Below are 17,569 nucleotides of genomic sequence, written 5' to 3' on the forward strand. Positions count from 1 at the left end.
TTAGAGGACCGAGACACTTTTGCTGTCATATAACTTTTGTTATTTGTTGCAATGCTTACAGATATTAGTCACATTCAATTTATCAGACCATAGAACTTAACAACACAACCATGGTGGTACATAATTGATGTATTGCAACACAGTCACTAAAACAAGAGCCATGATGCACCTCATACTTATTCGGGTCTGTCTGCTCGGTCCAAGTATAGTCACCGTCATGTGCCAAAGATTTTCTTAACTGGTCTGATGCTCTGTGTCCTTGTATGTAATATGAGCCACACTGCCACTGCTTGAGAGCACAGTGTGACACAGAAGTCAACGCGTCCCCTCGTGTGTATTCATAGGAATTGCAGGCTATCCCCCCAGCCCCCCCCCCCCTCCAAAAGTTAGAGCCGGAAATTACGCACGACGTGTCGTTGGAGGCGCAGGGAATTTATCGTCCTGACGGAAAATCGGTTGTCAGACGGAACACACGTGCTCACGAGGAGTTAACGGCGAGAAAGGCGGAGGAGGCTGAGAGCCTGGGGAACAGTAAAGGCCCGAAGACTAAAGAAAGAAAAAAAAAATCGCAAACTTCGATCGACACGGCGCTGAATACATCCACTGCTCTGAGCTCTGTCCTTTCGGTAGCTTTGGGCTTGGCGGTTATTCAAGGAGATCGGGAATCCAAACGAAAGGGGGGAGTGGACCGGACCGGACGGGACCACCGCGGCGCTTTGACTGACAGAAGAAAGTTCTCGGGTCTCTTGTCTTGGCACATTCTTTGTTGTTTTGCTGCCAACGGAAAGAAGAACTACTGATACTTCGTCGACGATGGCGGACTATTTGATCAGCGGACAGACTGGTTATGTGCCCGACGATGGACTGACGGGGCAGCAACTCTTCAACTGCGGGGACGGCCTCACCTACAAGTAACTGCCACTTAACCCACTCTGCATGGCACATCTTCAGACATCTTCAGACTCGCTCACAATAGTCTGTCTGTACGATCGCAAACTTTTTCTTGTCTGTGTCTTCTGTATTAGCTTTATATAGCCCAGGGGGACACAGTTATGCAACAATTTGACTTTGAGGAATGACTCAGACATTTACGACGATGTCCTGAGACAGAGAGCGAGAGCTAGGTGGGGTAGTGGTGGTCTAGTCTAGTGGATAGTGAGTTGGACTTGTGATCGGAAGGTTGTGAGTTCAAATCCCGCCTGAAACCACACCACTACTAGTGTGCCCTTGAGTAAGGCACTTAGCCCTCAGTTACTCCAGGGGGAATGTCCCTGTAATTCGTAATTGTACGTCGCTTTGGATTAAAAGCGTCTGCTAAATGGCAAAATTAAAATAATTAAATTAGCTAGGGACTTTCTTATGATTTTATATGGCTCTGGTCCTGTGCTCCTTATTATGGAAGCCTCGTGACAGCTCTCAACTAGGTCCGATGATCACCTTATGACACCTATCACCCAGATCACTAGCCATCTGGGACATGTGATGTCGTTTCCTGCTCTGAAATCACACAGACTGATAGATAATCATTGATATACAATGGCATAACCAGACAGTGCTTAATATAGCTGTTTGACTCTTATGGTACATTCATTGGAGACATTGGCATGTCAAAAATAAGACCCGATTTAGGCTATGATGTGACAGTGAAGGCCTAAGACAGTAAACATTGTCTGTCAAACATTGCCTAGGTCGGACTATAGTGTGTGTGTGGGGGGGGCGCCTGTGTCTGTTACTTTTCTATATGAAGTTAGGGGATCTGCTTACATCAAGCTGCTTACATCACCCTACTACACAAACAGGAGATGGGGCAGGAGCCATTCTGGCTCACACACATCTGCAAGACTGACTGACTTGACTTACCTTAGCCTCCCTCTCTCCAATACATTCTGCAAAACATGCTTTATAAAGCCTGGGTGCCCTTGAAGCAAAGGACACGGAAGCAACTGTCTGGGCAATTTGTTGTACACACTACCCAGTAGTGGTAGCTACTGTAGTAGCACATACACACACAATGTTCTTCATTACCTCAAGCAGAAGCTGGTTGTTTGGAAGCAATTCACTCCAGATCGCTAGGAATGTGTTTACCATCAGCAAGTGTTCACCCCCCCCACACACACACACACCGCTGCATGTCCTGTAACACAACACCCCCTTCTGGGAGACATGATCCAGAGCCCACAGAACTAACTGTCTGGTTTAGCCTGATGTTTCCACAATGGTACTAGGTCAGACGCAGGGGAGGCTGGTGGAGGTAGAACATCAGGGGAGGCTGGTGGAGGTAGAACATCAGGGGAGGCTGGTGGAGGTAGAACATCAGGGGAGGCTGGTGGAGGTAGAACATCAGGGGAGGCTGGTGGAGGTAGAACATCAGGGGAGGCTGGTGGAGGTAGAACATCAGGGGAGGCTGGTGGAGGTAGAACATCTGGGGAGGCTGGTGGAGGTAGAACATCTGGGGAGGCTGGTGGAGGTAGAACATCTGGGGAGGCTGGTGGAGGTAGAACATCTGGGGAGGCTGGTGGAGGTAGAACATCAGGGGAGGCTGGTGGAGGTAGAACATCAGGGGAGGCTGGTGGAGGTAGAACATCTGGGGAGGCTGGTGGAGGTAGAACATCAGGGGAGGTTGGTGGAGGTAGAACATCAGGGGAGGCTGGCGAAGGTAGAACATCTGGGGAGGCTGGTGGAGGTAGAACATCTGGGGAGGCTGGTGGAGGTAGAACATCAGGGGAGGCTGGTGGAGGTAGAACATCAGGGGAGGCTGGTGGAGGTAGAACATCTGGGGAGGCTGGTGGAGGTAGAACATCAGGGGAGGTTGGTGGAGGTAGAACATCAGGGGAGGCTGGTGGAGGTAGAACATCTGGGGAGGCTGGTGGAGGTAGAACATCAGGGGAGGTTGGTGGAGGTAGAACATCAGGGGAGGTTGGTGGAGGTAGAACATCAGGGGAGGCTGGTGGAGGTAGAACATCAGGGGAGGCTGGTGGAGGTAGAACATCAGGGGAGGCTGGTGGAGGTAGAAGTTGGAGGACATTGTAATGCATGGAACGGAATGACCATTTCTGATTCTGTTCCATATTTGTTGGATACCATTCCTTATTCCATTCCATGCATTAGAATGAGCCCATCCTCCGATTTCTACCTCCACCAGCCTCCTCCCGTGGTCCTCTGTGGCTCAGTTGATAGAGCATGGCGCTAACAACGCTTAGGTTGTGGGTTCGATTCCCGCTGGGACCATATATACTGAAATGCACTCACTGCAATGTAAGTCGCTTTGGATAAAAGCGTCAGCTAAATGGCATATACCGGTATTAATTTATTATTATATAATACTATTTACTGTTATCTCAGTATTCCTGTGGATTTAGACTGAGTCATTGGGGTCCTATCTGGGTGCTGTCTGTGTTGGTAGAAACGCATGTATTTACGTAACGCTGCATGTTGGCAAATGACGTTAGCCTACATCTATGTGAATAGAGTAGGTTGTTTATTAGTCTTACATATAGTATGTGTTTAAACATGGTAGATGGATGTATGCATACTGACACTCTTCCTCTCACCCTTCCTCTTCTCCCCCTCCCTTGTCTCCCTCATCCTCCTCTTCTCTCTCCTCCCACCCACTCTCCCATCTCCTCACCCCTCCCCTCCTTGTCGCCTCACCCCCCCTCCTCTCCTCTCACACCTCCTCTCCTCTCCCCCCACCTCCACCTCTCTTCTCCTCCTCTCTAGTGACTTCCTGCTCCTGCCAGGGTACATAGACTTCTCAGCGGACCATGTGGTGAGTAGAACCGTGGTTCTCCTCTAGAGACTTTTGGTGCCATTAGGTAAACATTTCAAGGCAAATTAAACAATACATTTAGTCATGACAAGTAACTGTCCTTGATCGCCAACAACATTGTTGTTAAAAGCGAAAGGGAAAGCGTTATGATGTTCCTCAGTGAATTTAGCTGTATTGTTTTGGCGCATTTTCAAATGAATAAACGTGAGTCTGGGTTTTTGATGATGCGATCCAGCACCTCGCTGTTCCGAAATCCTGGGGAGAACCCTTCCAGTGATGACCTGGACTGTATTTACCAACTACAGGCCTCCCCTACCCTACAGGAAAAGATGTTACTAATAGTTTTGTTGTGATTCTACCCCCCCCCCCCCCCCCCCCAGGACTTGACCTCCGCCCTCACCAAACAGATCACCATGAAGACCCCCTTCGTTTCCTCCCCCATGGATACGGTCTCCGAGTCGGGGATGGCCATCGCCATGGCGGTAAGTCTGAAGGAAGAATCACAGTCTTGACATCATTTGACTTTATGTAGGGTTTATCAGGGGTTGATAAACAGTTGTCACATGCACACACACACAGACACCTTCAAAACACACATACATACTAACTCACATATGCATGGGTATTGGAACCACAAACACACGTGACACTCACACATGCACACAGACATGCACATATTCATGGGTATTGGCACACACACACACACACACACACACACACACGTATATTCGTTATAACACTGCCTCCTCTCCCAGTTGACAGGAGGTATTGGCTTCATCCACCACAACTGCACTCCGGAGTTCCAGGCCAATGAAGTGCGCAAAGTCAAGGTAATAATCCCCTCCTCTACTTCCTGTTCTCTCTTTCTGTATGTCTCCTTCCTCTCATCTGTTCTTTCTTTTTCGCTCACTGTATCCTCTCATCCTGTTGTTCTCCCTCCCTCCCTCTCTCTCTCACTCTCTCTCTCCACCCTCTCACCACCTGTTCTCTCTTTCTCTCTCCATCCTCTCATCTTTGTTGTGTTTGTATTGTTGACTCTAATGTCCATCCATTCATTCATTCATTTTCCTTTTTCTTTCTCTCCTGGTTTGATCCTCCTGCTGATGTAGTTGCTCCAGTTTCACCTCAGTGTTTCCTTTAGAAGAGAAGGCAGTGGGCTCTTATCTTTTCATCTTAATGTGTTCTCATTCAGTCCTCTCTCTCTCTCTCTCTGTCATTCTCTTGTCTTGTGTGCTTCTTAAATACCCTGTAGACTTGCAAAGCCTAATATACCAGATACCCCCCCTATCCTTCTTTGTGTCCTTCTTCTCTACCCTATCCCTCTCCCTTCTATTCCACTCTCCCCCACTCCTACTCACCCTCCTTTCCTCCTCTCAACCCTGTCCCTCTCTCCCTTCCGTTCCTATACCCCCCCCCCCCCCCCCCCCATCCTCCTTTCCTCCCCCAGAGGTATGAGCAGGGCTTCATCACAGACCCGGTGGTGATGAGTCCCAATGAATGTGTCCGGGACGTCTTCCAGGCCAAGGCTCGCCACGGCTTCTGTGGCATCCCCATCACAGACAACGGTAAAATGGGCAGCCGCCTCGTGGGCATCATCTCCTCACGGGACATCGACTTCCTGAAGGAGGAGGACTACTGTCTGCCTCTCAGCCAGGTGGGTAGGGCTTAGAACAGGAGGTGGCGATGATGATGATGAGTGTGAGAGAGTGTGAGAGAGAGAGTGTGAGAGATTGTGTGAGAGTGTGCGAGAGTGTGTGAGATTGTGTGAGAGTGTGCGAGAGTGTGTGAGAGTGTGAGAGAGTGTGAGAGAGTGTGAGAGATTGTGTGAGAGAGTGTGAGAGATTGTGTGAGAGTGTGTGAGTGTGTCCTTCCAGGGGTCTTTTAGGAGGGTGTGATGTTTCGACGGTAATATGTTGTTAAGAACATATATGAGTGTCTGGCATGTAGACTAGGTAGTAATGACAGGGGGAGAGGAGGAGGAGGAGGACAAAAAGAGGATGGGGGACAGATAGGGTCCGCCACGCATAACTCCAATCACTGTGCAAATGTCTCATTGACATTAAAGCAAGAGTTACACAGATCTCGAGTTGTCCATCACAATGGATGGCTGGATGTCCATCATAATAGTATTTATAAATATTAATCTGTGTGTCTGTCCCACTTTTCCCCCCATGCGCTCCCTGTCCCACATACAGTGACTGTTCTCTGTCTCCTCCTCCCGGCCCCTTACAGGTGATGACCAAGCTAGAGGACCTGGTGGTCGCTCCAGCTGGAGTGACACTGAAGGAAGCCAATGAGATCCTGCAGAGGAGTAAGAAAGGTAAGAAAGTAAAGGAAAAAAAAAAAAACGTTGCAGTTTTTGTGCAAAACTGTGCTACCTACACAGCAAAGATGTATCTTCCATATCTCTTTCTTCCCATGAATCATGTGAAACCTGCTCTCTCTCCCCCTACTCTCCTCCACTCCCCCCCCCCCCCCCCAGGTAAGCTGCCCATAGTGAACGAGGAGGGCTGTCTCGTCTCCATCATCGCCCGTACCGACCTGAAGAAGAACAGAGACTTCCCCCTCGCCGCCAAAGACGCCCGGAAACAGCTGCTGTGTGGCGCCGCCATCGGAACACACAACGACGACAAGTACCGTCTGGACCTGCTGGTGCAGAGCGGCGTGGACGTGGTCGTACTGGTACAATTCCCCATCTTATTTTACATTGGTGTTTTTAACATGTTTTTATGTTCAGTTTATGTCTATTTTAAGATGAAGCACTCAGTGCATGTCATTTCTTTGTTGTAAAAGCACTTTGAGCTTAATTTCTTGTATGAAAGGTGCAATACAAATAAAGTTTATTAGCATTATTATTATTATTATTATTATTATCATTATTATTTTCACACAACGACAGCAGCGGGGGGCTTTGAACCCTTTGACATATTCATCCTCGCAGCAGTTAAATAAGTAAATAAGTATTTCTATTTCTGGCTGTCACCTTCTTCACACAAGACTTCCTGGCTCTCTCTTTCATTCGCTTGTAACCTGAAATGCTGCCGAATTACAGCAGTTTTTTAGCTTGCACTCGCCATCTGTTTTTCTAATTCTCCCTTCTGAGGAGAAGCTGTCACGTGACACGCGATTATGATCGCTTCTAAATTGTTAGTCTTTTTTTCACTTTCATAGCATCCTCAACCACACAGACAGTGGTCTTTCTGATTCCCTCTGTCTGATTCTCTCTCTATCTCCTTTTTTTGACATTCCTTTCATTGTTTCAGGACTCCTCTCAGGGAAACTCAGTCTACCAAATCAACATGATTAAGTATATCAAAGAGAAATACCCACAGCTACAGGTCATTGGAGGCAATGGTGAGTACAACACACACACACACACACATGCGTGCGCACATGCTCTCTCTCTCTTCTTTTTCTCTCACGCACACACACACACACATACACACACACATACACACACACACACACACACACACACACACATCCTAATCCTACTTTGTCAACCCTGTCTGAAGGAGTTGTCCTACTCTACCCCTAATGTTATTTATCAGACTCTGTCTCCCCCTGTCTTTTGTCAGTGGTAACTGCGGCCCAGGCCAAGAACCTGATCGACGCTGGTGTGGACGGACTGCGTGTGGGCATGGGCAGTGGCTCCATCTGCATCACACAGGAAGGTGAGCGAACCCCCCGATGGCAAGCTGCCATTGCCGATCCCCTCCCACTCAGCACTCACCCCAATCTGGCCACCTACGCACCAATGATAAACATCGTTCTTTAGCCACGCCTGAACAAGATTTTACGGCTATTACAATGTTTGTTCCAGGTCTCTCTCTTTCTCCATCTATCTGTGTTCTCTTCATTGGTTCCCACTAAAAGATAGTGTGTCAGTCACAGATGGTTCTTCAGGGTATCTGTTTGGTAGATAGAGAATGATGGATTTGTCTGCAGAATCGAAAATTGTGCATCATTATCGAGGCAATATCATGGGATAATCGCGTCAGCTTAATGAATGCAGTATATACAACAACCTCAATCTGCCATTAATTCCAAACCAATTATATATGTTTTGGTTATTCCGTGAATCAATTAAGTCTTTAGTTTGAAACGTTCCCCTCGTTTGACGCGCGCCCATTGGCGTCCATTTAGTTTTCTCTCTGTGTCCTGCGCCTGTCTCTCCGTCCATCCATCCATCCCTCCATCTATCTTCCTTCCCTGTCTTACATATTTTGTTGTTTTCTTTCTGTCCTCCCTTATTTTCTCCCCATATATACATCTCTTCTTATTTCTCCACTTGTCTTTCGGTTTCTTTCTATCTTTCTCTCTCCTCCCTCGCACCTTCATCTCCTTTTTCAATATTTACACCTCTCTCTCTCAACCTTTCTCTCCCTTTCTCCACCTCTCTCCCTCTCTCCACTTCTTTCTCCCCATCTATCTCCCTCTCTCTTTCTCTCCCTTCATCCCTCCCTCCTTGCCTGTACTGTGTGTCTCTTTAGCGCCTCTCAGTGTCCCTCCTGGTTTAAAGCTCCACAGCCCCAAAACCCCAACTACTGTTACAGGATACTGCAGTAAGTCCCGCCCCCTCACTCCCCTGCTCTGGGCTCCTATTGGTTCCACTACCACACTATGCCCGCCCCCCCTTCACAGCCTGCTGCATTGGTTGGTTAACGGCTCTGTGCATCAGTAGTAGTAGTAGAGGCTGGCATTGGGTTTTGGGGTTTTGGATGCTTGTCCTTATTGGTTGACTAATCTGTCAGTCACGGTGTGTGACCACTCTCTACCTCCAAGAAAATGCGACATGATCAACATCATCAAATTACATACCTTTGGATGCATATGTATGTATGTACTTAGTAGTGTGCACTTGGATAATAATAATAATAATTATTATTATTATTTTGATAGAGCTTTTCCTGTATTTTAAGGATACCTCCTTAAAGGAAGTGCACAAGTATGATCATGGACATTATGGTGTCTGTCAGTTAGGCAACAACCCTCTGCTCTAGAAAACGTAGAACTCCGTAGCTAGTGGTAAGCGCGTCAGGTAGAGATATAAGTTTGTGTAGTAGTTTGTGTAGTAGTTTGTGTCATCCTTCATCTGCCAGTATGAAAGGTCTGTCAACTAGTTGTTTTGCCCCATGAATTGGATTTCACCAGTCCTGTGCACAATTGAAGTTCAACTTTATTAGCATACCTACATGACAGTTTTCATGAATCAGTATGAGTATGTACATATTATATTACATATGTACATATTATAAAGAATAAAAGCAAGCAATCGTGTCAAAATACAAAGGAAGGAAACAAATAATAAAATATGTACACCAATATTCTCCACTCTTTTTTGATCGCTATTATGCCGCTATGAGTACACCGACCGTCGGCATTGTCAGAATGATAGCTAACCGGAAGAGGCACAGCACAGGGGCATAGAAAACACACTGCCACCTAGCGATGTGACGGTGTAATTGCAGAGCGACCTACGTAGAAGTGTAAAGTGCGAGACCCCTTACGTAGGCTGTGTGTAAATTCGACGCAGAAGCTTAAATCGGCCTTAACAGACGTTCACCTAACACCTAATGTCTCTCCTTTGACCATCGAAAATGCTTGTAGTAACTGCCAGTGAGTTTTTTCAATTAAATGGGATCTTTTTAGTCTTTTTGAGGTCATCATTTTGTTTATTGAATTCCAGTCCCAGGTGACTGATCTAAAGCTCATTCGTATGCATAAGCAACATTTTCCCACTTTGATGTAGTCAGACTCAGCAGCTACTGACATGCGAATGAACTTGTTTCACGGGAAGAGTTGATAGGAATCCCCAGCAGAACCCATGGTTCATCAAAGTGAAACGCATTGACTCAGAATCAAGTTTATTGTTACATCCTGTACAAATATAACAGAGTAAAAATTCTTAGGCTTATAATAATTATATTGAAACGGTCAAAGTAATTAATTAGAGTAACAGATTTCAGGTTTCTTCAACACCTTTGTACGTAACGTGGATTCATACATTCATCATTATGATGTCATACCCGAGGAGCATATGCTAGTAGAATATGCTAGTATGGGGCGGCAGTGGCTAAGGAGGTAGAGCCGGCGTCTAATGATCGCAAGGTCGGCGGTTCGAACCCCGGCTGGCCATGTGTTCTTGAGCAAGGCACTGAACCCCTAATTGCTCCAGGGTCGCCGTCTATGGCCGACCCCTTGCCTAGAGCATAAAATACCACATTCCAACAATTGACTGACAAGTTGATTGCATGGCAATAAAACAGTTGTTATTACTAACTAGTAGCCTATAAATTCAAATGCATGGAAGGACTGTGTACTGTGTGAGTGAATGCTGTGTGAACCTAGTCCCTCTTAGTGTCTGCCCTGCCAGTGCTGCTCATAGGAGGGCCACAGATATAGAAATAGAATGAGTAGAACTGACGGGGGTCCCTCAATTTGGCTAGTACACCAAAAGATGTCTGACATGGAAATTGTAATACATAATTGCTGTGGTAATCATTGTTATTGCATTTGTAGAACACAGAGAGAAACTAAAAATGCAAAGGCAGCACCATAGCAGCTAAGCACCATTTGACTGATCATTCAGTTGAGTGAATGTTGTTAATAAAGCTGTCGGTTGTTAGAGTTGTACTCTAAAACTTCCAAATGGTACACCAAAATATTGCCACCGGTACACCCACCATGGAATGTTGATTTGAATGGGAATGTCTCATTCTACTCGTTCTGTTTCTATGGCTACGGCTATAGTACTTGTGTGAGCTTGGTGTGATACTGTGATCTGTCTGGATAGCTTGTGGTCTTTCAGCCCAAACAGAGGTGAACCTTTCACGTTCTGCTTCATTCTCTCTGTTCAGACCTCAACAGCTTGTCAAAATGCTACAGTACTATCCCCCTGAAAAAGAATTCGGTGAAAATATCAGGCACTGGCCTACGTGGAATGTGGAATCATCTGTTGTTATTTGTCTGTGTCTGTGTGGCTGTCTCTGACTCTCACTCTGTATCTTCCTGCCTGTGTCTGTCTACCTGTCTGTCTCTCTTTGTCTCCCTGTCTGTCTCTCTGCCTGTCTGTGCCTCTGCCTGTCTGTCTGTCTGTGTGTGTGTATAAATGCCCTCTGTGTTAACCCTGGTCCTCTGTGCCCCTCCCTAGTGCTGGCGTGTGGGAGGCCTCAGGCCACAGCTGTGTACAAGGTGTCAGAGTACGCCCGGCGTTTCGGGGTGCCAGTCATCGCTGACGGGGGCATTCAGACCGTGGGGCACATCGCCAAGGCCCTGGCGCTTGGGGCATCCACAGGTGTGTATCTGTGACCGTACAAATGAGTTATCTTTGCATCTCTCTTTGACATTGGTTGTATGAAAGCCTTCCACTCTCTGTGCTACACTCCTCTCTCTACTCTCTCTCTCCAGTTAACACTGTTGTAGCCTCCCTGCCGCTCCCCCTCCCCCCTTCCTTCTAACGCTCTTTCTCCCTCCCTCCCTCCCTGCAACTGATTGAATTGGGGCCTTAACGCTCTCTGTCTAACCTCCTCCCCCAGTGATGATGGGCTCTCTCCTGGCGGCCACCAGCGAGGCCCCGGGCGAGTACTTCTTCTCTGACGGCATCAGGCTGAAGAAGTACCGAGGGATGGGCTCCCTGGACGCCATGGACAAGAACCTGGGCTCCCAGACCCGATACTTCAGGTACTGATGTGTGTATGTGTGTGAGAAAATATGGTATGTGTGTGTGTGTGTGTGTGTGTGTGTGTGTGTGTGTGAGAAAATATGGTTGTTCTTTTTTTAGGTGAGGATTCTTCACATAAAAGATAGCTTATGAAGCCAGTTTGAAGTCTACCCTCTCACCACTGACATTGTCTCTCTCTCTCTCCCTCCCTCCCACTCTCTCTTTCCCTCTCTCTAGTGAGTGTGATAAGATTAAAGTGGCCCAGGGTGTGTCCGGGGCAGTCCAGGACAAGGGTTCCATCCACAAGTTTATTCCCTACCTGCTGGCTGGGATTCAGCACTCCTGCCAAGATATTGGATCCAAGAGCCTCACCTCGCTCAGGTACACAAGCGCACTCACACACACACACACACACACACACACACACACACACACACACACACACACACACACACACACTAAGGGTGCAACGGTTCTCGGTTTTATATTGAACCGTACGGTTTGCCATCCACGGTTCAATATGCACTAGTGAACGTCGTTCTTTTGGTTTATGCTGCGTTTCATTGAAAGTCGGAGGTTGAGTTTGTATGGAACGCAGTTGCTTCTTATTCAAATGTTTGTTCATGGCGAGCAGAGTTGAAAACATGGCAACAGTTTGAGGAAGCCCTGGATTGCTACAAATGTGCGTTGTGGGGTCATTTAGTTTTTTTTATATCATTTTTATATATACATACTGTATATATGTCAAGCCTAAAGTGCACTTTTAGTAATTTTTTTATTTTATTTGTTATTTTTATTTTCTTCTTCTTTTTTTTTATTGGACAGATATAGGGAAGACAGACAGGAAAGTAAGGAGAAGAAGGGAGAGAGGGCATGTCAGCAGGGGCTGGATTTGAACCCATGCCGACATGGGCATATGTAGACTGCGGTACTAGACCGCTGGACCACCCCAGGCCACCACTTTTACTTTTACTTTTAATTCTTCCTCTCCTATACCAGTAGTCAAGCCTAAGAGGCACTTTTACATTTGAAAGTGTTTTTTGTTTATATATATTTATATTTTTTAGATTATGCTTTTATGCATTATAATATACCAGTCATATTCTGGAATGTGTCTGAATGTTAAAGTTCCATAAGTATAAGCAAAATAAATGAAAGTAACAGCATTTTTCTCCTACACGAAACCAAACTGAAACCGTGACCCAAAAACTGAGGTTCATACCGAACCGTGGGCCAACTGAACCGTTGCACCCCTAACATTTACACACACACACACAAATCTACACATGTGTGTGTGTTATGTGTTATGGCCCTTATTTGTTTATAGATTGTCATAAATACATGAAATTCTGCTCAAGACCGTGCGTTACACCATTTGTCTTCCCCCCCTGCAGAGCGATGATGTACTCAGGGGATCTGAAGTTTGAGAAGAGGACGGTGTCCGCCCAGAACGAGGGAGGGGTTCACAGTCTGCACAGGTACTGACTAGGGCTGCACGATTAATCGATTTTAAATCGAAATCGCGATTTGAGATGATGCAATTAGCAAATCGCAAAGCCTGCGATTTGGGATACATTATACAGCGCGTCGGATTCAACGTCAATGAACGCACACACCCAAGAACAACACTGCACGTGAAACGCCCACGTGTGAATCTGTGAAGACGTTTCAGTAGCTAGCAACATTCATGGTGTGGATAAATGGCTTCAGCAGAGCCAGAAGCAACGATTTAGTCCCGAAGAAAAACAGCACTTCTGTTGTAAGTATTTCGGGTTTAGGACGACAGATGTGCAACAAAAGCAGTTGTTGCGCACGACCTGTCGTGGAACAGTCGCTACATCCAGAGGCAACACCACAAACCTGTATCAGCACTTGAAAAAGTACCACGGGCAGCTCTATGACGAGTGTACGGTCAGAAACAGAGAGTTAAGTGAAAGTCCCGTAGCCCAGTCTAACGTTAAGCAAACTAGAGTTTTAGAGTCGTTTGCGGCTGTTATGCCGTACGAGAGGGGCTCACGAAGGCACCGTGAAATAACCAATTCCATCACGCACTACCTCGCTAAAGACATGGTGTCTGTTAACACTGTGAGCAACGAAGGGTTTAAAAAACTCATCCAAACGCTGGATAAAAGATAATGTGATTCCCTGACATCCCAGAAATGTACGCAGAATGTAGAGATACTTGAGACGGAGCTGAAAAATGTGCAGTACTATGCAACAATAACCGATCTGCGGTCGAGCAGGTCGACCGAGCCGTGTCTCAGTCTCACCGTGCACTTCATACATTACGACGGCGAGTTGAAGAGTTGCCTGCAAACGGTATACTTTCCTGCTTTATCTATTTCAATGTTTACAGAAAGGACCTATTATTTTTTACTGGACATTTTTATTATTACTTTATTTAACTTGATTGCAGTATGTGCAATATTTAGATGCTGCTCCTGAGCCATAATTAAATAACCTAGTTTGTAGAAAGGTCCTATTTTATTTTCATATTGGAATTGTTCAATATTTCTGACACTTGTTGAGAGAAACAAAATGGCAGCTGTTTAAAAAGCCCATACATAAATATGTTGTTCCAATTCATATCTTTTAAGTTCTCATCCTTGCATTAGAATTAGAGCAGTTAACAGTTTGATGGTATCATGTGGTAATGCTCTCTGAAATTAGCCCATGATAGAAGGTGATAGACAGATTCATCCAATCACCTGCCAAGTATTTTTGAAAGTACCTGCCCTTTTCCAAACAGCTCAATGAAGCTTTCCTAGATGGTTGTGTGAAACAAACCATCTGAGTCAGGTTAGTAATGCTCCATCACATGTTTTACATCTATACATGGTGAATCTTAAACTGAAGCTTGACTTTAAAGCAACCCAACGTAAGTTTAATGTAAGTTTAGTTCTTTCACTCGTAACTCGGGCTGTGGGGGTGCTAGAGGAGGGAGCCAATTCTCCTAAGTCCCCTGAAGACCTCCAAACAAACTGCACGTTGATACGACCTTCCTAGCCGGAGATATGGTCACACTTTACAAAAACTTCTGTTGGGTCGCTTAAAAAACAAAAAAAAATAATCGCAATCGCAATATCTGTCCAAAGAAATCGCAATTTGATTTTTTTCCCCAAATCGTGGTGGAGATGAATTAACATGAACGCTGACCTTCCAGTCTCTCCTTTTCTCGGCTTCATTGTTTCAGCAGTTACTGCCCTTCGGCTTCGTAGGGCAGTGTTGCTCACTCAATGTGCCAATGCTTTAAAATTGATCTGTCCCTCCTTAAATAAACTGTTCCATAGATAATTAAATACGCCTCAAATAAACTATTTGATAGATAAATAGATAATTTAAAAGGCTTCTCCTGGTGAATTCAAAATGGAATGACCTGGTGTAAGCACCGGGTTGGAAACTCCCTTCAGATCCTGTTTCCCTCCATCTCCATGAAGGGCTGTGAACCAATCAATACACACTTCAGGGAGACACAATGGGAATACACCGGACAGCCCTCTGCTTCTCAGTTCCACATAAGAACACCACACACACACACAACCCCCCACGGTTCTAGGTTCTTCTTCCTGTTTCCCGTCTCACGCAGAACCTACACTGGCGAGTGTGTGTGCCAACATGTCACCATAGGTGTGTAGCGTCTCAAATGAAACTGGTTTCTATTTTCCCCACAGGACGGAAATAAATGCATAAGGGATGTGGGTGAACTGGTTGAATGGAACGGTATTGGTGTTGACAAATGGAAGAATGCGTGTGTCGTTAGTGCACTTGCCAGGCCAGTGTAGTTTCCATGTTAGTCCAGCCCGCCTTCTTTGGTCTAAACATGATGCAACGTGTTCTTCAGAGGCCAGAGAGTTGGTCATGTGATCCGCTTGTCTGTTAAAGCCTAAACACTCTGGTTCCATCTGGTTCAGTCCATAGAGTTTAACTCATGCCAACATCTCTCTCTCTCTCTCCCTCTCCTCCTTGACCCCTCTGTCTTCTCTTTCAATCTGTCTCCTTCCCTCTTTTTCTACATTTTCATTCTTTCTCTCTCTCTCCACAGTTATGAGAAGCGCCTGTTCTGAGGACGACCATAGTGGGCTGTGGACATCCTTCAAACATACACACACACACACACACACACAAACATGCACACATTAAAACCCAAACCATCAGTCTTCCCAGTCTGTTGCTCCCTATGCTGACAGAAGGAGGGAGAGCAGAACAAGCATGTCTGTTTGTCAGTACCGTGACGGAGAGTTCTAGTGTGTTCTGATGCCTTCCATGTTCTACTGACATTTTGGACTGACATGAAGAAAGGTGAAAAAGTCAAATAAAACCTATTTTTTCCATAAAGCGTCTTTGTCTCTGTGTTTTAGCTGTATGAGCAGTATGTTGCTAGTCCTTTCTAACTGAACTAAATGGAATTATTCCTCTTTCCTCTGTCAGAGATGGTCATAAGACTTGAATGCTGCAAGACTCATATTTATATTTTTCATTATCAGATGATTAAGGATCTGTTTGAGTTTTTGTTATTATCCGCTCTCCTCGCTGCGGAATCCCCTCAGATCCTCTCCACCAATGCCTGTTAAGGAGGCGGATCACCCTAGGTTGTACCTTGAGCCTTATTTGGAGAACAGAACCCCCCCCCCCCCCGTTTTCCTCCGACAGGTCCCGGGGGTCTCCAAGTACACCTCCAAATCCACCGGACTTTCCAGACACCGCAGCGCTATGCACCAGTAGACACACACACACACACACCTGTCTGTCTTACTGATCAGGGACAGGTGTGTTGTAAACGATCACCTTCGTAGAGGCCACAGGAGGATTCCTCCATCATACAATGAGTCGTGATCACGTAGACAAACTGTATCGAGCTGTATTGACAGATGGCTTCAAAGTGTATTGTCATATGTACTGGGACACAGGGGGTGGATATGACACTACAATGACATTCTTACTCGCAAACTCCCCTCTCCGAAAACACAATACAGTAGTAGTAACACAATAATAAAGTTACATACAGAAACATTGCAATACACATGTAAACTAGCACCAGTGACTATACACAGTAACACACACTAGCAGCAGTTTGTTTTTATAAGTCATAATAACAGTGATACATCAGGAGAAGCTGGTGGAGGTAGAAATCGGAGGACAGGCACATTGTAATGTATAGAATGGTGTCGTATTTGATACCATTCCACATTCCATTCCATGCATTACAATGTGCCTGTCCTCCGATTTCTACCTCCACCAGCCTCCTCTCCTCTGTGGTATATACTGTATAGTGATGAAGATATTGGTGTTTTATATGCTGTATTCTAAACTAAAGACAATCTACTACATTCTCCATTTGGGTGTGTTGTTATGGTGTCTTTTATCCTTTGACAATTTTTTAAATCCCTTTTGTATAATGATTATTACCAATCCCATCTCTCTTTTATCATCTTTTTCTGTAAAATATGTCAAATGAAAAACTGGTTGATTGATTGAATTTGATTGATTGAATCAACATATAGAAATCAATACTGTGTATGTGTAACTATATCACTTGAGAACATGCACCATAAGGTACAGCTGGCAGGCTGTTGACAGAAAGAAGGAGGGAGGGAGGGAGGGAGTGGGGGATGAAGAGAAGGAGGAGTTTTGGTCTGTAGCTCTGGAGAAGTGAAAGTGAAATAGATTGTGTGTGTATTTAAGAGGAAGTTAGGGCTCATAAATAGAGCAGCATTCACCTCCAGGCAGAGGGAGGGACGGTCAGAAGGACAGAGTCCGGCGTAATCTGGACACATACGGTAACCTTATGTTAAAGTTAAAAAAGCTTTACTGATATGAAATGTCATACAATATCTGTTTTTGACAGTTATCCTTAACTTTCACTTTGTTTTCATTCCTCTCCATTGTCTACTTTCCTCCCTTATGCGTCCTGACTTTCTCTTCACCTTTCCCTCGCTTTCTCTCAGTCTCTCTCTCTGTCTTCTTGTTATGATTTATTATCTGTTTTTATCTCAGTTAAGGTTAAAACACCCCTTTCACCTGAAGAGTAGACTTGAATGAAAAAGTGAAAGTGCATCTGAGAACTTATCTGATTAACTTTCTGTTCTTCATCTCTCTCTCTCTCTCTCTCTCTCTCTCTCTCTCTCTCTCTCTCTCTC

The 17,569-nt window shown here is 45.5% G+C and overlaps 2 protein-coding genes across 3 annotated transcripts in view; both read left to right on the forward strand.

Moving 5' to 3' along the window:
• The window catches only part of celsr3 (cadherin, EGF LAG seven-pass G-type receptor 3), a gene marked incomplete at its 3' end in the record, with an annotated part of 317,293 nt that overhangs the window by 220,779 nt on the left and 78,945 nt on the right, over window positions 1-17,569 (forward strand). The window lies entirely within an intron of this gene.
• On the forward strand, window positions 472-15,767 carry impdh2 (IMP (inosine 5'-monophosphate) dehydrogenase 2). Of its 2 annotated transcripts, XM_080534119.1 has the most exons (14): window positions 472-911; window positions 3,721-3,769; window positions 4,150-4,251; window positions 4,525-4,599; window positions 5,217-5,423; window positions 6,002-6,089; window positions 6,252-6,451; window positions 7,033-7,123; window positions 7,348-7,443; window positions 10,923-11,066; window positions 11,308-11,452; window positions 11,670-11,813; window positions 12,827-12,910; window positions 15,475-15,767. In XM_080534119.1, exons 1-14 carry the CDS (start codon window positions 814-816, stop codon window positions 15,494-15,496), a joined length of 1,545 nt encoding a protein of 514 aa, XP_080390245.1. In that variant the 5' UTR covers window positions 472-813; the 3' UTR covers window positions 15,497-15,767. The 2 variants fall into 2 exon arrangements, with proteins under 2 accessions (XP_080390245.1, XP_080390244.1); XM_080534118.1 differs by having other exon boundaries at window positions 6,002-6,451.

Source organism: Nansenia antarctica (assembly GCF_963989245.1).
Source record: "Nansenia antarctica genome assembly, chromosome: 6".
In the NCBI taxonomy this organism is placed as follows: Eukaryota; Metazoa; Chordata; class Actinopteri; order Argentiniformes; family Microstomatidae; genus Nansenia; species Nansenia antarctica.